General features: G+C 40.8%; 1 protein-coding gene across 1 annotated transcript; it reads left to right on the top strand.

Annotated features, from left to right (window-relative positions):
• The first annotated feature begins 12855 nt into the window (after positions 1-12855).
• LOC135709079 (transmembrane protein 53-B) lies at positions 12856-24046 on the top strand. Its single transcript, XM_065231274.1, has 4 exons — positions 12856-13309; positions 13372-13732; positions 13791-13928; positions 23783-24046. Exons 1-4 carry the CDS (start codon positions 13083-13085, stop codon positions 23957-23959), a joined length of 903 nt encoding a protein of 300 aa, XP_065087346.1. The 5' UTR covers positions 12856-13082; the 3' UTR covers positions 23960-24046.
• Positions 24047-24486: the final 440 nt, after the last annotated feature.

Below are 24486 nucleotides of genomic sequence, written 5' to 3'. Positions count from 1 at the left end.
AGGGTAAATGAAAGCAGCTCGAATTCTCTTATTTTTTACAGAATTAAGTCTACACCTTTATTGAATAAAACTGTTTTAGTTAAGTTTAACCTATTAGTGTTAAAAATTCCAAATGCGCGTGGTTCTTTTCCAGAATGTGTTAGGATGATGTATGATCTTTGCTTCCAAACGGGTAAGTTTTTTTTTTGTTTCAGATGATCTTTTCTCTATTGAATTGACCGGAAGAAAATTGTCATTTGATCCCGATTGGATTTACTCTGGCTAAGTTCAATCTAATGATATTCTGTTGTTTGGCACTTGGAAGCGGTACAAAGTTGCTTAAAAATACTGATTAAATAAAAACGGTCGGCACGGGTGCAAGAAAACCGACAGCTCTTCGCGGTAGAACTTTCAAAATAACAAACAAAATCTGTAACTAGAGGTCGTGAAAACAGAGGACCGGGGTCGGTTCCGAACATGTACGGGTAGAGAATTTCTCGACACATGAGAGAGAGAGGAAAAGTGAAATGTTTAGATTTCAATTACCCTCTTGCTCGGCAGCAGCCTTTCTACCGCGTCCTCGTTTGGCTGGTGCCTTGGGAGATTTAGTTGGCGATACAGATTGTTCTACAATTAGCAAATGTTGAGAATAAAATCTACGCAGTCCTGGGGGAAAATAATAGAGGTTACTTACTTTCTTCTGCGACCTTCTTGCGTCCTCGTCCTGCTTTGGGTGCCACCGGTTCTTCGTCGATTTCTTCACTCACAGCTTCCGGTTCTACTTCTGCTGGTTTTTTTGGACTTGGCTTCTTCGGCGACGGCTCTTTGGTTGCCTGTTTCGACTTTTTGGCTGGTGATAGTGCAGGTTCTTCTTCTGGTTCTGCAAATACATTTTGTTAGTTAATTCAAAACAATACCCCTTCCATAACCTCACTTGTACCTTTGGTTTCTGCCTTCGCTTTGCCTCGTCCTCGTTTCGATGGAACTGCTACCGGTTCTGGTTCAGCTACTTCCTCTTTCGCCGCTTTGCCCTTTCCTTTTCCTTTCGAAACCTTGGCGGCAGAATTTCCATTCTCTACCGGAGCTGCTTCTTCGGCGGCCTTTCTACCTCGTCCCTTCTTTACTGGTGGCTCATCCTCCGGTGCTTCCTCTTTGGCAACCACTGGTTTACGACCCTTCCGACCTTTAGTTGGTTCTTCAGCTACCACTGGAGCGGTTTCTAAGGGATCCACTTCCACTACTGCTGTAACCTTTCCTTTCCGACCAGACTTTTTCTTCTCCTCTGGAGCCTGTTCCGCTTCCACCGGTTCCACTACAGATTTTTGTTTTGCCACTTTGGCACCCTTCGGTGCGGGCTTTTTCTTGGCATCACCATTTTTAACCGTCTCTGGTTCGACGTAGTCTACTTCCGCTTCAACGACTTTCTTAGCCGTGCGTCCTGCTCGTTTACCTTTTGCCTCCATTTTTATCTTGATTGAATTAAAAAAAAAAAAAATAATTAATAAAAGTTTTGTTAAATATTCTAAAACAAAAAAGAAATCACACGCATCCCCGTTTCCTAAAATCTAGGACTCCGCCACAGGGCAACACGCACACAGAGCGGAACCATTTTTGTTTTCGCTTCCAAAACATCCATTTTTGTCGAAAACTCACCCGAGGATTTTCTGCAGTAGAAAATCACGAAATAACTACGGTTCTGAAGAATTCTACCGCACAAAACAAAATTCTAGCAAACACTCACAATTAAACTGGTGCCAATTCCGGCTCGCAACTTGCAAAACTCAGGAAAAATAGCACGCGCGTTAGGAGTCGACTGATGGAGGTCTGCTGCGGTGATTTTCTGTACGAGTTGATTCTTTTCTATCAGCTTTTTTCTCCAGATGCCGGTTTCGAGAGAAAAAGGCGCGTTCAAAACGAAAAGAAAAGTGGCAGGAATCGAACGTTGACAGGCCTGAACACAGAGTCAAAGTACCCACTGTTGTGGCGACGTGTGGTATCTGCTAGTATGCTAAAACATCATGTCGACGTTCACCATACTTCACACGACATCAACATGATGTTTTGACTTAATGTAGGATACCATACAGCCGCCACAACATTTCGCACCTGGCCTGAGCTGAGGGAGTGCCTCTTTTGTATAACAGTAAGAAAATGAGAGACTGCGTGAGTGGTGAGTGGCTTAAATTACCGCGTAACATTTGAAAAGAGCCTTGAGTTGTATACACCGATCTATACACCGATATCAATACGAAACTAACGATTTTATATTGGCTCACTACTTGACTAGCCAATTGGTCGCAAGCAATTCGACTAACTTACCCCATTTTAGTATAAATTCCAGTACTGCACTGTGTTTGTTTTGATTCACTATGAAAGTTTGTTATCTGTCAGGGGTTAGTGGATTTTCCTATGTTTCGAGGCGTGAATCGATTAGCTTGGGACCGAAGATAGTACCAGTTACCTAGAGCTGAGCCAAAAAGTTGAGCACGTTTCTTCGGGACCTTCTGGTCTTAGAGTTACCTCTATGCTTCTACCAACCGGTGGAAACTAGACATACTCAGATGGAGAGGTAGGCGGAGAAAACAAAATACAATTCGGCAGCAAGGATTTGTACCTAAATTATTTTGCAACCCTTGCCAGAAGCTAGCATTTCATATGACTTTTATTTTTGATTCGATTTACGTGCAAAATAATAATTGATTGCATCGCAAGATTTTGCACATTTCTTGTTACCATTAAAGGCCCAAGCGCAATGACAGCGGAAGCGGAACGGCAACGGCAGCGGAAAAGCCCGATCTGAGTAAGCCTACTTGTCGGATTGAAAACTTGTGGAAACCTGTTGAAACCAAATCGACTTTGGTTAGGCATCTTGCTGTCATTTCAGGCAATCAATCTCTCCGTCTGATTTTTTTTATTTTTTTTTTAATCTTTATTTTAGAGATTTTCCTAATAAATAATAACGATAAACTAACGATAACCCAAATAATAGAACTATTCCGCAAATGGTTTGGATGATACCCGGTACACGTCGTTAAGCAAAATAACCATAACAATTTTATTAGGGTTACCAACAATCAATTCGAAACTAACGATTTTAAATTGGCTCGCTACTTGACTAGCCTATTGGTCCCAAGCAAATCGACTAACGTACCCCATTTTAGAATAAATTCTAGTACTACACTATGTTTGTTTTGATTCGCTATGAAAGTTTGACGGATAAAATGAGGGGTTCGTGGATTTTCCTATGTTTCGAAGGGTGCATCGATTAGCTTGGGACCGAAGATAGTACCAGAGCTGAGCCAAAAAGTTGAGCTCGTTTCTTCGGGACCTACTGGTCTTAGAGTTACCTCTATGGATTTACTCTCTCCGTCTGAGTATTTCTAGTGAAACTAACGATTTTAAATTGGCTCACTACTTGACTAGCCTATTGGTCCCAAGTACATCTATAAGCCTACCCCATTCTACCAACAATCAATACGAAACTAACGATTTAAAATTGGCTCACTACTTGACGTACCCCATTCTAGTCGAAATTCTAGTACTACTCAATGTTTGTTTTGATTCTACCATAGAGGTAACTCTAAGACCACTGGGTCCCGAAGAAAATCATTATTATTTTTGGCTCACTCAGTACCAGAACAACGGTCCCAAGCAGTCCCAAGCTATTTCACTCACCCCTGCATGTTCTGCATGAATCCACACACCCCTGATGTTATCTGTCAAACTTTCATAGCGAATCAAAACAAACATAGTGTAGTAATAGAATTTCAACTAGAATAGGGTACGTTAATCGTTTGCTTGGGACCAATAGGCTACTAAAGTGGTGAGCCAATTTAAAATCGTTAGTTTCGTATTGATTGTTGATTCTACCATAGAGGTAACTCTAAGACTAGTAGGTCCCGAACAAACATAATCAACTTTTTGGCTCAGCTCTGGTACTATCTTCGGTCCCAAGCTAATCGATTCACCCCTCGAAACATAGGAAAATCCACTAACCCCTCATTTTATCTGTCAAACTTTCATAGCAAATCAAAACAAACATAGTGTAGTACTGGAATTTATACTATAATGGGGTACGTTAATCGATTTGCTTGGGACCAATAGGCTAGTCAAGTAGTGAGCCAGTTTAAAATCGTTAGTTTCGTATTGATTGTTGATTCTACTGTGTTACCTGTGAACTATACCCACAAACGAAGTGACAGACGGAGCGGCTCGAAAACTTTGGTGACTAACCTGCTATTTAAATTTTTCAGTGTACCACATGGCAACACCACTACTACTGGATTGTACCACATGGCAACACTACTACTGGATTGTACTAGCATTTTCACCAAATGTATTAGAATGTTTTGGTTCTATCTCATTCACTCTACTCAAAACTGAAATGCATAAAAATATGACAAAATGATACACTCTTTGCACACTGTCCAAGAATCATTGAACACAAAATCAACTTTGTTCAAATCAAAACAAAAAACTAACCCATCTGGTGGATGATGGCACAAACTTTTAAGAAAATTCTATTACAGTGAACCACATTATTTTAATGGATTTCTTCGCCAGTTAGTCGTCTGTCACTTCGTTTGTGCTATACCTGTGTATAGTTCATCTAATTTTACATTGCAAATGCTATGCAAAATTAGACGAGTCATACGTTGTATTCGGGGTACCGTATACAACGTATATTCGTTATACGTCAGGTAACACAGTAGTCGAAATTCTAGTTCAACACTGTGGATCGTGGATTCGTTCGTGCATTTTCCTATGTTTCGAGGGGTGCATCGATTAACTTGGGACCGAAGATAGTACCAGAGCTGAACCAAAAAGTTGAGCACGTTTCTTCGGGACCTACTAGCATAAAGCAGACCCCCTTCACTCTTTGGATTTTTTAGAGACAGATAACAGCGCCAAACGGTTAGTGACGAGACGACGTTGAACTGCAGCGTTGGAAGAAAACACGCACACCAACATCTATACATGTACGAACCCACACAACTGAGCGGACGATACAGCGTAAATCAAAACACGAAGCAGTGTCAACACTCATCGTCTTCATTCAGCTTCGGCTACTTCCGTTTGCGTTTGCTTTCACCGGCGTTGTCAAATACTTCCTACGTTATAAAATAGGATAGTAATTATTATTCCAATGTAATTTTTGAATAGTATGCGTGCTGCGTTGGCCAAAGCAGACGGCATATTTTATTACGTTTAGCAATGATTTCGATACGTTGCACTTCCAGTGACTGGGGTGTTGGAATAATTCTTTAGAGAGAGTGAATGCTTTCCCCATGTTTACTTCTATGCTTATTAAGATTCTTTTGAGCACCAGCTCTGCAAATCATCAATTACTATTAGAGATTTGCATCTTACTGATACCGGTGGTATATTTGAAACTCTTTCGCTCGAAAGCAAAACATATTACAAGCACATCATGATGCGCGCTTGGATGTGTGATTGTTTTCTCAAGTGTTTATGTTGCGTATAAAGTTGTAATGATTGAACATCGGAACAATCACAAACAAGTAAGAATCTTGCTATCGCAATTGGCAAATCAAAGTTGGCACTCGTGGAGAATAGAACAACTATGAGAGTGATGATGGTTTCCAAATTTTACACGGTGAGGTATACGAGTGCAATCTTAAAATGCTATTATTTTGCAAATTGAGCATTTTATTTAAATCTGGTTAATGTTACCCCTAATAAACGGATACCATACACTAACGATATCATAGATGGTGCGAGCATACCACATAAAGTTGGGATGATATCCCGAATTGGTGGTTAGGCGCTTTTTATGGTTATTGTTTATGCGGGACGTTAGTGGAAAACTAAAGGACTACTCAAAAGACATAAACTATAGAAAAAATAATTTCTTTTCAGATTTTTATGTGTAGACATAGATTTCAGCTTTTCTACCACTGTAGCAGAAAGCAGATTTAAATAAAATGCTCCATTTGCAAAATAAAAGCATTTTAAGATTGCACTCGTATACCTCTCCGTGGAAAATTTTGAAACCATCATCACTTTCATAGTTCTTCTATTCTCCACGAGTGCCAACTTTGATTTGCCAATATAATGATGATGATTTCGTTTTCTTTCCTCGGCCGATCATCAACGTCCGCATTGACATCTATCATGCTGACACCCGTCATTTATTGAGCCCAGGTGGTGAAGTTGGCGGGGAACTCCCAACAGTTTCAATGCGCACTCAACAGATGGCACTGCGATCACATACGGGTGGTAATTATATGCCTTGTATGAGGAATTGATTAGTGGGATATCTTGTTAATTAGATATTTTTGCATAAAGGTAACTCTAAGACTACTGGATCCCGAAGAAATCTATTTTAATAAATATAACCATAAAAGAGAGCTTAACGACGTGTTCGGGGTATTATCCAGACCATTTATGAGATAGTTTACACATTCGGGATACAGTTCGTTTGGGCCTGTTCATAAACTACGTAGACAGTTTTTTGGGATTTTGACCCCCCCCCTCCCCCTGCGTAGACAATCGTCCATACAAAAATTTTAAAATTCGTATGGACCGTGGATAATCGTCAACCCCCCCCCCCCCCTAAACTGTCTACGTAGTTTATGGACAGCCCCTTTATGGTATTTGTTTATTAGGGATTTCACTCACCCACCGTTGGAATGTTTTTTCCCTTATAATTTTGCAACCCCTTGAAAATTCTACTACTGCCCTGTCACTTCAGTTCAGAACTCCTAATAGTACGTTCAGTTTTAACATGTTATAACGCTATCTGGATGGTGGTTTCTGTGTTGCAATTATTTGACAACCGTTATAACATGTTATAACTGCTCAGTCTGGACAACGTTTAACGCGGCAGCAAACAGCAAAGAAAAAACATCATAGTTAAACATCAACAGTTTGAAAAAAGAAAATAGATGAAACAAGTATTTGTAAGCGGTGCCGGTGGTGTAGTGGTAAGCGTGATTACCTCTCACCCCAGCAGGCCTGGGTTCAATCCCAGTCGGCGCCGCCGGGATGTTCTAAGGCATAACATCTCTGATCACGCCTTCCTTCGGAAGGGAAGTAAAGCCGTTGGTCCCCGGTTCATGAGTTGATGGGTCGATAAGTAGGGTCCAGGTGTGGGAGCTGCCTTCCTGGCGTCGGTAGCATTGGTGCTCAGCACGGAAAACAAGATCGACGGAAAAACAAACCAAGGGAAAAAAAATTGTTTGTATACACGCAGAAAAAACTATCGTCGTAACAAAAATATTTGAGGTAAATTTAAATGTAAACTCAGTTTTTTTCTGGCCACAAACATAAATTAGGTTGATTTCAAACGTATTCCATGTTTAAAGTCATGTGAAATCAATGTTTAAAATAAAAATAATGTTACGTTTATTTCAAAAATATTCGTGTTAAAAATAAACGTATTTATTTTTGTTTGGTTTGACAGCTATGCGAACAATAATAAATATGTTTATTTTAAACATTTTAGTAGTTGAGTGCAGGGTAAAGCAAAATAAAACGGTTTGCAAAGAAATGAAAAAAAAGTTCTTCGGGCAGGGCATCTTAATTCCTGCTCTTTTTTGGGTGCGATTAAGGGTGACCTGTGGGTATTGGGGTCCTGGTCCGGGATGCAAGGACCCGTCCGGGTGGGTGTCCGGGGGTTCCAGTTCAGAGGAACCGGTGCAAATTTGTGTTATTAGCGTCGTTTTGCCGTTTCTGCCTCGGTTTCTGCCACTGGTCCTCATACCGGTTTCTTTCCATGTTCGGTATCGGAGGAGGATCCGGAATGGATTCGGAATGGATGGCCGTTTTCTGTTGAGCTTGAGCAAAGTTTTGGCAACTTTTTCCGAATGTAACAAGAAGGGAATAAAAAGGCATGACACGCTAAAAACCGTTAAATCCTATATTGTTGCAATAAACATGCTTTTGAATTTAATTGACCACTTTGTCAAGCAGTTTTGGCGTGACTTTCTACTAGCGATTTCACAAAACTGGACCAACTAATTTCTATTTTTTGTGAAACGCACAAATTTTGGCTACTTTTCTCGAGGTTCTAGAAGAAGAATTCTTAAAATAATGTTTCATTTCAAAGTTCGAGTGGTACAGGGTGCGTGACGAATTTTTGCAGTAAATGGCATATTTGAGAAAAAATACACCAGTTAGTTATTCTAGCAATGAATTTTGTGCGATTTATTTTCTTTCGCAACATACGGAAGTTGTAAGTAAATTTATTCAAAAAAATTGCCTTCCCTTTCGACGACTGTAGTTAGACGCTTCCGGAAACTGCAGTATGCACGTTTTAAAATGTTTCGATCCATAGATGTCATCACTGCCTTGATTTTAGCTTTTAGCGACTTAAGTGTGGTGTGAGGGGTTCTATTGGTATCCCGTTGGACGAAGCCCTATACAAAATAAACCAACGGATTGATATCGGGACTGCTTGGGGGCCAAATTTCTTCCTCCCAAATTTACGAAATATTTTCCGTAAGCCATTTCTGTGCTTTATTAGCAGTATGAGCAGGTGCTTCGTCTTATCACTTTCCCAAGCCTTTTTTAATATTATACACTGTTCTTTCAGACACATTTACCGACCGAATTATTTCTTTCATGCATACTCCGGCGCGCAACAAAGCGACAACGGCTGACAGATTGCTCTCTTGTTTCGACATCTTTACGTTTACTCAACATTGTTTGTTTAAATCTTACACCTAACAGCATAAGCTATCCAATGCTGCCAAATATATCTAAATCATGATGCACAAGCATGAGAAATTACTATTTGAAATTTACTGCAAAAATTCGTCACGCACCCTGTAGTAAACGTCATTTTATCTGCTCGAATGAAGTGGTTAATTCAAACATGAATATTTTAGTTTCAAACATGCTTTCAAATTACTTTGAATAATTCATATGTTTGAAGTATAAATATTTATATTTTTATTTTAAATGAACAAAATTCGTATCCGTGAAGGAAAATAGCAAAGGAACATGGGATCAGTGAAGATCGTAAAGGAAGATTGCGGGGCGAAGTCGAGGGCACGGAAAAAACTCACATGATTATCAACCATGGTAATTATCCGGGAGAGAGCTACGAGTCGAACGATGCAAGAAAATCTTGAACTTCCTTCTTTGCGTGCCTAACGTCTAAATTTACATAGATTTCAAAATTCTATTAGCTCTATAAACATAATTTCTCAGGTTTTTTCTTCACCACAAATTGCATTTTGTCGAGAATCTATTGAAATTTTTGAATTCATCTGAAAATATTTGGATCAATACATGGTTCCGGAGTTATTCCGGTTTCAGTTGGGGTCACCTTTGGTCGGCATTCGGCTTTACTGTTCTGTTATAAGTATACACACGATGAAAATCATGTTTTTTCTCCCAAATGATGTAATTGGACCAATGGCACCTATACTGACGGTCCACGATCACATTAGGCATCCCGGAAATGTTCCGTTGCCCCCGGGGAAGTGGCCAATTCTCAACAAGAACCAAAACCCATCGTGCGACATATCAAAATTCATGATTTTACAAATCTTGGCCTGTACTGACCTCAATGAGACTCGACGGTCACACTAGCCCTCCCGGGCATGTTCCGGTGTCCCCGGGCAAGTGGCCGATTCCACAAGAACCAAAACACGTCATGCGACATATCAAACTTTATGATTCTGCTGAACTCGGCCAGTAATGGTCTTTTTGAGAGCCCACGATCCCATTGACCCTCCCTGGCATGTTCCGGAGTCCCCGGGTATATTTTAAATTATCGAGTCGACAAGAACCAAAATCCGTCGTGCGACATATAAAACTTATATACTAAGATTATTTCACAGATTTCTGTAAAATTTTACCGAAATCTCAACAGCCGAACGTTCGGTAAACAGTTTTACAGTTTTCCTGTAATTTTGTACACAGATCTGTAAAAAAAAATCACAGATATTTGTGAAAAAGTACAGGAAATTTGTGAAACTGTTTACCGAACGTTCAACTGTTGAGATTTCGGTAAAATTTTACAGATATCTGTAAAAAATTCTAAGTGTGTAGGACTTGCATATATATGTTATCTACTTGCAAGTTGTGTATAATGTAAGAATCTTCTTCAATCTCTTGATTTGTTTTCCGTCGATCTTGTTTTCCGTACTGAGTACCAATGCTTTCGACACCGGGGAGGCAGCTGCGACCCAGCTCATGGACCGAGGACCAATGGCTTTACTTCCCTTCCGAGAAAGACGATTTTTTGCTTCAGAAAATCCCGACGGTGCCGACTGGGATTGAGCCCAGGCCCATTGGGGTGAGAGGCAATCACGCTTACCACTACACCACCGCTGCTTATTATAGGAAATTCTAATAGGACAATTTTATTAGCAAAAAGCAAAATGTTCTCAAATTTTGGGAGAATGATCAGGACTTGAGTTGGAAACGATTGAGTGGGGTGGAGCATTATCACCCTAATGCACATTTGTAACAAGTAAAACAATATTCGTTATGACTGGACTGGTCGTTTTCCACACACAACTTATTACATTTTGTTCTAATTTAGTGATCTGACCAAGGATAAGGTAAGGCTTTCACATACATGTACAGCTTTCCCTCGAAGAACGCGGTACCCACCGAGTTGCACCCACCGATTTGTCTCGGTGGGTTTTCAACCAAGCGCTCTGATTTTCTGCGAGTGACTAGTCCTCCATTGACCCTACTCACATGCAAAATATCAGACCGACTGGTTGAAACCCCGCCGAGATAAAGCAGTTGGTGCAACTCAGTGGGTAATGCGTTCTTCGGGGATAGCTGCGTAGAAATGAAAAAAAAAGAAAAAAAAACTCAGTTTTTCCGTGAGAAAACATAATGACAAATATATTGTTTTGCGAATGCCATTTTTTATCGACTTACCTTGAATGTTTCGTTAAAAAGTTATGAGTTTGGCCATTAAAAAAGTTTAGCTCATAATATTCACATACAGTAAACCCACCATATAAAGGGTGATACGGTCAAAATTTGGTCAAGGGAAAACGCGTGTAAATCGGTGAAATCGTTTATTTAAAAAATCAAATTAAATTTCTTTTTCAAGTTCAATTAGTATAAAATTCAGGAAAAATATTCGGTTAGGCTTCCGCTTTTTCAAATCCGAATTGCCGGGCCTTACGCTTGACCCCTGCCATCAGATTTTGTACAGCCACCTTGTCCACCTTCTTCGCCGCAGAAAGCCAGTTTGCCTTGAACTGCTGCTCGCCCTTAGCAGTTTTTTTGGTCTTCTTTAGGTTCCGCTTGACAATAGCCCAGTATTTCTCAATTGGGCGGAGCTCTGGCGTGTTGGGAGGGTTCTTGTCCTTGGGAACCACCTGCACGTTGTTGGCGGCGTACCACTCCATGGCCTTTTTACCGTAATGGCAAGATGCCAAATCCGGCCAAAACAGTACGGAACAACCGTGTTTCTTCAGGAAAGGCAGCAGACGTTTATTCAAACACTCTTTCACGTGAATTTCTTGGTTGACAGTCCCGGAAGCTATGAAAATGCTGCTTTTCAAGCCACAGGTACAGATGGCTTGCCAAACCAGATATTTCTTTGCGAACTTTGACAGTTTCATGTGCTTGAAAACATCTGCTACCTTTCCCCTTCCTTTTGCCGTATAAAACTCCTGTCCCGGAAGCTGCTTGTAGTCGGCTTTGACGTAGGTTTCGTCGTCCATTACCACGCAGTCAAACTTCGTCAGCATCGTCGTGTACAGCCTCCGGGATCGCGCTTTGGCCGTCGTATTTTGTTTATCATCGCGATTTGGAGTCACTACCTTCTTGTAAGTCGATAGTCCGGCTTGTTTTTTGGCTCGATGCACGCTTGTAGACGATACACCCAGCTTATTTGCGGCATCTCGGAGAGAGAGGTTAGGGTTTCGCTTGAAACTACCGGCAACTCTCTTTGTCGTCTCAGCGGCTTCCGGTTTTCGATTTCCCCCCGATCCAGACTTCCTGGCTGTCGACAAACGTTCCCCAAACACTTTAATTACATTTGTAACGGTTGATTTGGCAACTTTTAGCGATTTTGCCAACTTTGCGTGCGAGTAGCTCGGAATTTTCGCGATGCGCGAGCAAAATTTTGATACGCTGCTCTTCTTGCTTGGACGGCATTTTGACAACTGAAGAGTGAATTCCAAAATCCAAATAGGAGCAACATTCTACACACACACACCTTCAAAATGAGGGGTGTTCAGGTTTTTTAAATGCAAAATTGAAAGAAATACGTCAAGTTGATATTGACCAAATTTTGACCGTATCACCCTTTATGCGCTGGGTGGTACCGTCCACCCGTCCTGTAGATAACTAGTTTATAGTTGACACTAATCACATACTAAAAATCTGCGTAATTGGTTGATGGATAGCCGAGAAACAGCGGTGGGTGGACGGTACCACCCACCGCATATGCCGAAGGATTACTTTATTTTGAATAAACGAAACGGATGCAACGTAAAATGAAAAGTTACGGACTTTTTTCAGTGTCCGTTTTATAGAATGAACAATCCTTTGTCAGGTAGGCGTTTAAGTTAAGAACAAGTCAAAAAAGAATATGAACATGACCCGGTGATCCTAGTCCAAACAAATCTCAGCCACCCACCACCCATTTCACCCACCGTTCGGTGTCAATGTTCATGAAATGCCGGTACGGATGGTCCTGCGCATGACCGTTCATCAGCACCCGTCTTCATCGAGCACATGGAGATTCATACATGGAGAAACATTGTGGGTACCCATTTTCCATGTTAGAGGCATTTGTGTTTCCTGGATAAAAAAAAACCTACTCCCAATGTGTGTGTGTGTGTGTGCGTCAGCTTGTATTTTGTGTAGGGGGAGTTAGTTGGCTGTCAAAAATTGACAGAAAAATTTTCCACCGCTGCTGGAGAAAATTCGTGGAAAATCAGCTGGCAGTCGTGAAATCGTGATCTGAATTCTTTCCGAGTGGAGTGGTTCGAAAATCGTCTCCGGGAGGTTTCTGAATGTGATCGGTGGGCGGAAATCGAATCCCCAAACCGTATCGTGCAGTAAATTGCGGCCTGGAAAACTTAGCAATTTGTTATTCATTACTACACTATCTGGCCTTGATAGGAAGAGGGGTTAGGGAAAAATAGCCAGCCATGTCTTCTGCAGCGTACAGCAGAGTGGACGACTATCCCATGGATGATACCCTAGAGTATTTTATCAAGTTTCCTTCCCCCAACTTTAAATCTGACAGCCAAGGAGCGGAAACTGATTACGTGTTTGTTTGCAATGAAACCAATGTTCCGATCGTGCTACTGCTCGGCTGGGCCGGTTGTCAGGATAAATATCTGATGAAATACTCTAAAATATATGAAGATCGAGGGTTGGTCACTGCTATATCATACTTTTTGCTACAGAATTCTTATCTACCGCTATTTGTTTCAGGTTGATCACGATTCGATACACGGCCCCGGTAGACAATTTATTCTGGAAGCGAACCTCCATGTCGCAAATCGGAGAGAAGATATTGAAGCTGATTTATGACATGAACTTCGACAGCCATCCTTTGATTTTCCACGTCTTTTCCAACGGTGGAGCCTTTCTGTATCAGCATGTGGCGTTGGCCAACAGACGTTCCAAAAAGCCGGTGCAGATCTGTGGCATGATTTTCGATTCGGCCCCCGGCGATCGACGGGTTTTGGGATTATTTCGAGCCGTCTCTGCCATATTGGGCAAGGAAAGGCGGTTCAACAAGCTGGTGTCGGCCTTGATGACGGTTGGATTGATCTTTCTGTGGGCCTTTGAGGTAATTTGGAGCGAATTTTAACGAATGGCCGTTTTAGCTCATTGTTGTATGGTTTCAGGATTATTTCAATTATTTTCGAAGTTTCATAAGGCCTTTTGAGGTACAGACGAATCCATCGCACAATCTTAAATACGAAAGCAATGAGTGGCCACAACTATTTCTCTATTCCAGAGAAGATCGATTGATACCGCATACGGTAAGTTTTTTTTTACGCGAATTCTGTGCAATATCTTAAATTTCAAAATCGTTAATTTTATCCATTCCATAGTAAAACAATATTGTGGTTCTAGGAATTTCGTAATAATTGGTAGTTTTGTTCCTTATTGAAAAATATTAGACCCGTATTTTTTTTCTATTTTTTTTTCATTCGGGTGACCATTTTTATGTTAGGGTAACTTTTGAAGCACTAAGCCGATTTGAATGATCGAAATATCAAATGAAAGGTTATTAAAAATAATTTTTAGAAAAAAAAAAAATAAAAATTTGAGTTTTGTATAGAAGAACTTTGATTGTATTCGTTTTTTTTATTGTTTTCATGGTTTGTAGACAATGGGCGTAACACGTTTTTATATTTTTCTTTGGAAATTCAGGCTTTCCTACACAACTTATCAAAAATCAGCGATGCATTTTTCTTCGTTTTTGAGTTACGATTTTCATGTTTAGAAATTTCACTCCTTACGCTCTCCAATACGACTAGATTACCCTGCTAGATTGACAGAGTAGACATCAGCGTTGCCAGATCGTTTTCATGATTATCGGTATCAAATGATTAACAAATCGGTATTTATCGGTGTTCACTGTATGAATTAATTTTAAATTTTTTTCAAACTTTTGGACTATAATCGAAAGATGTAATTTCCATGTAAGTCGGAAGAAATTTCTGGGAAATATTTTAATTAGTTTCTTAATGGTACCGACAATACTTCCAGAGGAAGAATAAAGAAGATCTCGTGAAGAAAGTTTGAAGGAAGTTCTAAAGGATTTCGAAAAAAAACATCCGATGGGGATCTTCCAAGACAAATTTTGAGAATCTTCTGGCGATATTTTTTAGAAACTTTCGGAAAAAAAACCAGAAGCCAGAAAAGTTTGGAAATCGGAAGCCAATGCCGGAGGGGCCATTTCCAGGGGAAGTTAGGAGAAGCTCGGAAAAAAGCCCACGGATAGTGACTTATGGAGAAACTTCCAGAGGAAGGCCAAAGATACATCCGGTAGAACTTTAATTGAACTTCCTGGAGAAGATGGAAGAAACTTCCAGGAGATACTGGAACAAACTTCGTACGGTAGATTGGAAGAAACTTCTGGAAAAAGTCAGAGGTCTGAAGGCTTACGGAACAATCGTAAGATACTTCAAGGAGAAGATGGGAAAATATCTGGAAGAAATATGAACTTCCCGATTTTATATATTTTTTTTAAGTTCTTGAAACTGCCGATAAAAAACACAGAGCTTCCCTTCAAATGTTCTCACAATTTTCTAATGTTCATGTAACTTCCCTTACGTTTTCAAATCTTTCATGAACCGATGTGATGAACTAGCCTACGGCTAAAAATCACAAAAATAAAGAAAAAAAAAATTCATGAACCACTCGGAACTTAACTGAAGTTTTCGAAATTGCCAGAGTTTCTCGGAACTCATTTAAAGGTTCAGAATTTATATGTCCTGATGTTCTCAAAGCTTCCCGATGCAGAAAATATTGTGTTTTGCTGTGGCTAGCTGCGCGTACGATGAGTAGATAGAAAGAAGATTTATGACGATTTTGAAGATTTCCTGCAAAAAGATGATACGCGATGCAAGTAGATGCGAGAAATGAAAGAAGATTTTTCGAAGATTTATTCGCAAGTGTGAGATTTTTTGAGCATCTAGAATTGAGATTTAGATATGTCGCCCCCCTCGAAGCTTCCCTAAAGTTATTTCGATTCTCCTGAATCAAATGGAACTATCCTGAAAACCATTAAATTTATTTGAAGTTCTTTGGACTTGTGAAGTTTCCAAAATATTTCAGTTTCCTTAAGTTCATTGGAGTTCTCTGGGCTTTACTGAGATTCCCGGGTTCTCGAATTTGAACAGAAGGTTATGAAACGGTCTATAATTTATTGGAACCTACCCAAAAGTCCGAACTACTCTGATGTTTCAGAATTTCTGAAAAGTTCCTGGAGTTTCCCTGAATCTAATGGAACCGCAATAAAACTCTGGAAGCATTTCTGAAGTCCCGGGGAAGTTGAAAAACTGACGGGAGGAGACGGAAGAACCTTTCGAGCGAAACCAGAGGAAGCTTCCAAGGGAAGTCGAAATAACTTTCCGGGAAGAATCGGAAAATAAGTTACAGGGCAGGGTAAGGTGAACGGAAATTCCTAGGGAAAGTTGGAAGATTAAAGAAATTTCATTAACTTCAAAAATTAACGTTTTTATGGGCCTATTTTTCAACTGAATAAGTCTTTCCGATTTCCAGAAATTATTGAGATAAATCATCAGCTGTTTCTCGACTCCTTGGTAACCAAAAACGCGAGGAAATGTAAGCATTAATCGAACGAGTATCAAGCATACATTTTTGAAGATGATTTTTTAGAGCAGACTCAAAACTTTTAATTTTCAAGAAGATAAAAGTCTCTCGCAATAGTTTCCTCTGACAATTCAGTGCAGGCAGACATTAATCATTTTGATTATTAATAAAAAATCGGTACAAATCGGTACAAATTGGTATTAAAACTCAAAAACCGGTATTCCGATAAACCTTATCTGTATATCGGTATCAAGTTTTAAAATCGGTATGAATACCGATAAATCGGTATATCTGGCAACGCTGGTAGACATGCCCTTACTTCTTTTTAAATTAAAACGTTTAGGTATGACAAGTACACTGTTAAAATGGATTGGATCATACTTGACAGAAAGAACACAGATGGTCCGCTTTAAAGGAAAAATATCTTCGCCAGTTAATGTTACCTCGGGAGTTCCACAAGGATCTCATTTAGGTCCTTTATTTGTGGATGACGTGAAGTTTGTGTTATATGTTATATGCTGACGATATGAAACTGTACATGGAAATCTTTGACAATTCTGATTTGCTACATTTTCAAAATGATATTGATGTTTTCTACAATTGGTGCGTTAAAAGTCTGCTGGACATTAATGTTAAAAAATGCAATATTATTTCTTATTCCAGAAAATACACTACTCTAGATTTTACATGTTCATACTCTAGGAAACCAGCTGGTTGTAAGGTGCGATAAAATTAGGGACTGAGGAGTAATTCTTGACTCGAAGTTGACATTTGTAGATCATGTGAATACCACAATTCACAAAGCAAATGATATGTTGGGATTCATAAAAAGATTTAGTTATCATTTTAAAGACCCATATACCATCAATACACTTTATATAGCTTACGTGAGATCAATTCTCGAATATTGCAGTGTGGTATAGAATCAGTTCAAAAACAGTTTTTGTTATTTGCTCTTAGGAAACTAGGCTGGACCTCTTTTCCCCTTCCTTCTTATGAGTCCCGTTGCATGTTGATAAACATTGAAACACTTAAGAAACGAAGAGAAATTTCCATGATTTCCTTTGTTAATGATATTATCTCACAACGCGTAAATTCAGAAAAAAAATATTAGTAAGCTTAAATTTTTACGTACCATCACGCATGTTAAGAACTCGAAATGTATTTCAACTGTCACCTCACAGAACGAATTATGGTAAAAATGAACCAATCGGGTGGATCGCTGTGTAAAGTTGTTTATTATTTTCCTCTGGCTAACCTAAAAAATGTATGAAATTAGATCTGTCAAAATGAGTTTGACAGCGATTTGTTATGTATTTTCCTCGGATATTCACTAACACGCTCTCATATATCGTACCAATACAACTGGACGAGATCTAATGATGTCTAAAGATACAGTAAGGAGAACACTAACTGCTAGGCTTTCATCTCGTTAATTTTAAAACAATTTTTATTTGGGATATACGATTTTCATGTTTAGAAATTTCGCTCCTTACGCTCTCCAATACGACTAGATTACCCTGCTTCTTCATTGATACATGTCGATTGTAACATGGTTACATTTCTTACTTATTTCAATTTCTGATCCTAGACTACCATGACATTCATAGAAACTTGAATCAAATTTATTGATTGCTTTTTAGTTATGTGTAAATAATAATTACCACAGTGATTCGTAGCATAGAGATTCAAATAGAATATTTTTATATTAAATTTGGGAAGTAAATCTTTCATGGACTGTTTGGAACTCCATTTCGATATATATTTGGACTAGAATCAATGCTTTGATAAGACAATCTTATGGTTTCCAACTATACACATGGCAGGTTTGAAATAAAATTCATTAATTTGTTATATTTTTATTTTTTATTACTTGTAGACATACCTTTTGCTGGAATAATTAAAAGTCTCTTTGTAATTCAGTGTGCGCTCCTAATTTCTTCAATTTTTGCTGTCGCGAATGTATCCAGATAAACTGAGGATCGCTTTCTGGCCACCCTGATGCAGCATCGATAGGATGATGGCATATTTCCTCTATACTCAAGATTGTATGCAATTTAGAAAAGAATCGCGGATCTCTGGGACTAGTTTGGGAAATAAACAATTTCCCAGTGAATCCGGATGGGAGTTTTATGGCCACCCGGGGATTGAATCAATATAGAGCTGAGATATCGCTTCTTAACGGAAGGTTCTTCATATTTTCTAAAAAATCATAAATCTCTAGGTCTACCTCAAGAAATTGACCTTGATTCCAGTGATTTCGGATATCCAGAGGACCGTTTTGTGGTCACTCGAAGCAGCATAGATATGGTGATGGCATATTTCATCTATGCTAATGATTGTATGCAATTTGGAAAAAAAAATCGTGGATCTCTAGGTCTACTTTCAGGAATTGACCATTTTCCCGGTGTTTCCAGATATCCAGAGGACCGTTTTTTGGCCACTTGGTTGCAGAATCGATTTGGTGATGGTATATTTCCTCTATACTCAAGATTTCATGCAATAAAAAAAAAACGTGGATCTCTGGGACTACTTTTAGGAAATAACCAATTGCTCGGTAAATCCGGATATCTAGGAAGGCATTTAATGGCCACCGGAGGATCGAATCAATATGAAGTTTTACATTTTGTAAAAAAATCACGAATCTCTAGGTCTACTTTCAGGAATTGATCTTGATTCCAGTAATTCCGGATATCCAGGGGACCGTTTTCTGGCCACTTGGTTGCAGAATCGATATGGTGAAGGTTTATTTCTTCTATGCTCATGATTGTATGAAATTTATAAAAAAAATCGCGGATCTCTAGGTCTACTTTCCGGAATTGACCATTTCCGACATCCCTTAGAATTGCACCTGCATCACAATGTTACGCCAATTCACTCTATCCGTGGCTGCTTGTCTCCAATTTCTTGACCGTCTCACACTTCCAAGATCCTGCTCCACTTGGTCTAACCACCTTGCTCGCTGTGCTCCTCTTCGTCTTGTACCGGCCGGATTCGAGGCAAACACCATTTTTGCGGTATTGTTGTCCGGCATTCTTAAAACGTGTCCCGCCCATCATACCCGTCCAGCTTTCGCAACTTTCTGGATACAGGGTTTGCCATACAGTTGCGCCAGCTCGTGGTTCATCCTTCGCCTCCATACACCGTTCTCACATACCCCGCCAAAGATGGTCCTAAGCACTCGTCGTTCGAAAACACCCAGTGCTTGCAGGTCCTCCTCGAGCATCGTCCACGTCTCGTGCCCGTAGAGAACTATCGGTCTTATCATCGTCTTGTACATGGTACATTTAGTACGGAGGTGAAGTTTACCCGGCCTCAGGGTTTTGTGGAGTCCGTAGTAAGCACGACTTCCGGCAATAATACGCTGACGAATTTCTCTGCTGCAGTTGTTATCCGACGTCACCAATGATCCGATGCACATAAATTCATCCACCACCTCGAACTCATCTCCGTCGATTGTCAGTTTATCCCGCTCGGTTCCTCCAGCTAACAGATACTTTGTCTTCAACGTATTCACCTTTAATCCAACCTTCTCTGCTTCACGTTTCAGCCTGGCGTACTGCTCCGCCACGGCCTGAAACGTTCTTCCGACAATGTCCACGTCGTCAGCGAAGCAGATGAACTGGCTGGACTTATTAAAGATCGTGCCCGCATGTTAAAGCCCGCATGGTTCACAACACCTTCTAGCGCAATATTGAACAGGAGGCAGGAAAGACCATCGCCTCGTCGAAGTCCTTTGCGAGTTTCAAACGAGTCCGATAACGCACCCGATATCTTCACGCAGCACTGTACACCATCCATCGTAGCCCTGATCAGTCTGGTCAGCTTCCCGGGAAAACCGTTCTCGTCCACAATCTTCCATAGCTCGATCAGAAATATGTCTACGCAATGATTTTCAACAAGAAACTATTGAAAAAGTGTTAATGTCAAGCATTATCCAAAGTACAAATAAAAAGTTATAATACACCACCAAACTGCGCAAAAGAAAAGGAGCCAGTGTCGCTACTTGATAGCAAACTAGTTATGATGGGAGGACTCTTTGTAGCTTACCGGCGTCGTCATAATCGAGTACCACTTGGTTGCACATCATTCTGATTTAACCTGAAAAGATCTAAAAGAGCGCTGTTGTCTAGCCTCAACTCATTTTAGCTTCGGACGCCGTGGTGAGCAGGCAGCAAAAGCAGCCGTCTGGCACGCCGTGGCGGTGTCAAAATGTGATCCGTGATGCTGTCACCTATACTGAACACGCCAAGCGTAAGCGGCATCGATGTCGTCTACGCTTTGAAGCGACAGACGAACTCTGTACAGTTTCGGAGGTTAAATCATCATCAACTTTGGCAACAAAACGGCCCTTTTCTGGGCCAACAAGCTAGAATAGAATTTATCTGTCTGTTGGTCCATATTAAGAACCACATGCCCCCAACGACCACACAAAATGCTCTCCAAAGTTGTAATCCTCTAACCAAACTTGGAAGCAGGGGTGCAAGTAATTTTGATCGATTCTCTTCATCAACTTTCTCTTTGAAAAAAAAAATACTACAAATTTGGTACGCCTACAAATCAAAAACGGAAAGAGTTAAGATAATAGATGATCGATCAATTAAAAGAACTAAATTTTCTTCACATTTGTTCCGTGCCCTAGTGGTCCTACGTCAAGCTCCCGTTCGTGCCCCTAGGCACAGACCCTTCTACTTTTTTATATACTGGGCATATTACTCCCTCTTTCCACTCCTCCGGTAGCTGTTCTGTATCCCAGATCTTGACTATCAGTCAGTGCATCATCCGCTGTACCGACGAAGCCATTCCTCCTGCCGCCTTGGTCCTCCGCCTCTGCGCCGTTCAGATGTTCATCGTAGTGCTGCTTCCACCTTTCAATCACCTCACGTTCGTCCGTTAAGATACCCCCTTTCTTTATCACGACACATTTCGGCTCGCGGCACAAAGATTTGGCGGGATGCGTTGAGTGTCTTGTAGAACTTGCGTGTTTCTTGAGAACGATAAAACTGCTCCATTTCTTCGCACTCCAGCTCTTCCAGGCGGCGCTTCTTATCCCGGAAAAGATGGCTTTGCTGTCTTCGCTTCTGTTTATATCGCTCCACATTATGACGGGTTCCTTGCTGCAGCATCGCCGCCCGCGCTGCGTTCTTCTCGTCGAACCAATCGTTCCGTCAATTCCGCTCCACGAACCCAATGGCGCCTTCAGCAGCGCTGTTAATGGCTGCTTTCACGTTGCTCCAGCAGTCCTCAAGAGTGGTTTCGGTGAGCTCTCCCTCATCCGGCAACTCTGCGTCGAGGCATTGCATGTACTCAGTTGCGACTTCGGGCAGCTTCAGTCGTTCCAGATTGTACCGTGTTGTATGTTGTTGGCAACGGAAAGTTTTTTGGGCACCTTGACCATTAGAAGGTAGTGGTCCGAATCGATATTTGCGCCGAGATAGGATCACGCGCTTCTGCATTTCACCCATCACGATGAAACCTGTACCCAGCTCATGTGTATTGCCGCAGCTCTGGTAGATGGTATAACCATGCCTATACGTATGTACCGACGATCCCTTCCAGAAAACCTCCTGCAGCGCTATGATGTCGAACTTGCGGACCCTCAATAAATTGAAAAGAATGCGGGTACTTCCCAAGAAATTGAGAGACTTGCAGTTCCATGCTCCGAGTTTCCAATACTTAGTCCATTTCCGTTGCTTGGGTATATGCCGATTGTTACGGTCCGTATTTACATTTCTTGTTTCCTGTACTTTTGTTTTTTTTTTTTACGGCTGACTTGTAGGGCCTGCACCAACCCCCATTGTCTCGCCGGGGGACCATCGTGCACAGCATTGTTTAGCGTCCCACGCTGGCACTAGGACGTTGATCAGCCGCTCCTAACATCGAGAACAGACGACGTTTTAAGCCGCACCTCCATGGTGAACAGACGCTCGAAGACTGCACTCTCCGGATAGAGGAGTCCCCCCTTTCCCTGTCAGCATACGACCAAGTTCCCACCGGGGTTGGTTACCCGATCTTCCCTATGGTAACTCGTACCCCAGCCGGCACCGCGGGGAGGTAGGGATAGGAGTTACTGGATAAGAGGCTAAGGACCGCTAGTGGGGTCTATTTTATACCTGCAGATACGCGAAGAACGCAATGTCCAGCCATTTACCAGCCAAACCATTTTTCCGGTGAATCCAGATATCCAGAAGGGCATTCAATAATCCCTGCGGGACCACATCAATATGGCACTGGCATATATCTTGTCAACTAAGGGTTCTTCACATTTCCTAGAAATCCACATTTCCTAAATGGATCTCCAGGTCAACTTTTAAGAATTGACTATTTTTCCGGTGATTCCGGATATCCAGAGGACCGTATTCTGGCCACCCGGTAGCAAAATCGATATCTTGATGTCATATTTCCTCTATGCAACTGTATGCAATTTAGAAAAAAATCGCGGATATCTAGGTCTACTTTCTGGAATTGACCAATTTCCCGGTGATTCCGAATATCCAGGGGATCGTATTCTGGCCACTTGGTTGTAAAATCGATATGCTCATGATTGTATGCAATTAGAAAAAAATCGCGAATTCCTAGGTTTACTTTCAGGAATTGATTATTTTCCCGGTGAATCCGAATTTCCACAGAGCCACCTTTCACGGGTTTTATCGTTCCGAGTAGCCACCCACAACTCCAATCGGTTCCTTGTCTATTCCATTTGAAAGTAGATAGTCATACCTTTCAAGTAGTGGCTCAATCTTAAAGCTGGGTTTAGACTAGGCAAGTCAAATGATCAACTCAGTTGAATTCAATTGGCTTGCAAAGTTGAGCCTGGTTCAACTTTTTTCAATTCAAGTGAGTTGATCAAGTCAGTTGAATGGCATGGTTTACACGTTCAATTCGCGTTCAAGCCAGTTGAATTCAACTGACTTGATCAATTGACTTGCCCTGTTTAAACCCAGCTTAAGATGTGGTAACCAAATTACCGAGAACCAGTCATGTCAACATGAATCGACACGCATTTTGCTCGGGACCAAATTAGGGTCACTTAGGCCGACATTTCATACATTTCCCCTATTATGAGGAGATGAAAGTATAGAGTTGATAGTTCCGTTGGAGTACGGCAGTGTGAAAATTGTACATAGAGAGTAGAAAGGACAACTTTGAGGAAGGTATGCATCGGGTTGATAATCTCTCTTTACCAAATGCCCCAGTTGGAGAGGTATGGTGAGGGGTATAATTATAACCTGACAATAGGCTCGGGTTTGCACGGGTTGGAACTGGTTCCAACCTGGATAATAAACAAATTCGCTACAAGTCGAGAGCAAGCAAAAGAAGCGTAAAAAGCCTAGAAGACGAAGAAGTTAGCGCAACGGGAGGATGTACCGGTTGGATTTTTCATGGCATCGATGAGCTGGCCATGAGGTTAATTGAGAGTCCTTGCAGCATTAGTAATTCTTGAAACAAATTTAGAGAAGACTCGCTGCCGAGCGCCAGCCTTTTAACAATGAGTCCTCTCTCATCAATTGCTACATTACAATTTCCACACTATTTCTGTTTGCCATTACAGGACATCGAAAAGTTTGCGGCATACCGTCGGAGCTGTGGCGTCGACGTCAAGATGGTGTGTTTCGACCGATCGGAACACGTCAAGCACTACATCAGACATCCGCAACAGTACGTTTACAGTGTTTGTAAGTTCATCAACGATTGTTTAACCACATACTACAACAAATATCACACCTAAGTGGTGGCGCAGTTTGCGAATTGTTATGTGGATGGGAAAATATAGCCGCCTTGCAGCCAAAATAAATAGAAAAGAAAATTCAACCGAAATGGATTTTTCCCACGGTTCATCACCGAATGGGGATGAGATATCGTAAAAGTTTTAGAAACAAATTGAAGGTGGTTTCTCTCTTTCTGTAGCACAAGAATGGTCAACCCAAAATGCCATCAAGAATTATGCGTGTTTGCGTATTGATCTGACATGACCTTGAAACAGAACTCGAACCGAACGAAAGTATTTAATCTTCCTTTGTTACAGTTGAACAAACTCTGATAGTAAACCCAACGCTCAATATGCTTAATTTTTTTCGAATAAATTCTCAGTTTACTCAAAGTATACTCAAATATGCACAACTGCACAATCTTGAATTAAGTTTAGTTATCTATTTTTCAAGTCATTCGACACGAGCTACCGAGACTTCAATTATTTTAACGTAAGATAAGCACATACAAATAAAACGAAACATTCGTGCACTTAGCTGAAAGCAA

The sequence above is a fragment of the Ochlerotatus camptorhynchus genome, unplaced genomic scaffold, assembly GCF_037179485.1.
Source record: "Ochlerotatus camptorhynchus isolate MF236.1 unplaced genomic scaffold, CSIRO-AGI_Acam_v1.1 ptg000349l, whole genome shotgun sequence".
Taxonomy (NCBI): domain Eukaryota; kingdom Metazoa; phylum Arthropoda; class Insecta; order Diptera; family Culicidae; genus Ochlerotatus; species Ochlerotatus camptorhynchus.
The sequence above is the reverse complement of the archived record's forward strand: the minus strand, read 5'-3'. Positions and strand labels throughout refer to the sequence as shown.

Coding starts and splice junctions, on each gene's coding strand:
- LOC135709079 (XM_065231274.1), top strand. CDS start 13,083: ATGTCTTCTGCAGCGTACAGCAGAGTGGACGACTATCCCATGGATGAT. Junction 13,733..13,790: donor TCTTTCTGTGGGCCTTTGAG/GTAATTTGGAGC, acceptor GTATGGTTTCAG/GATTATTTCAATTATTTTCG. Junction 13,929..23,782: donor ATCGATTGATACCGCATACG/GTAAGTTTTTTT, acceptor TTGCCATTACAG/GACATCGAAAAGTTTGCGGC.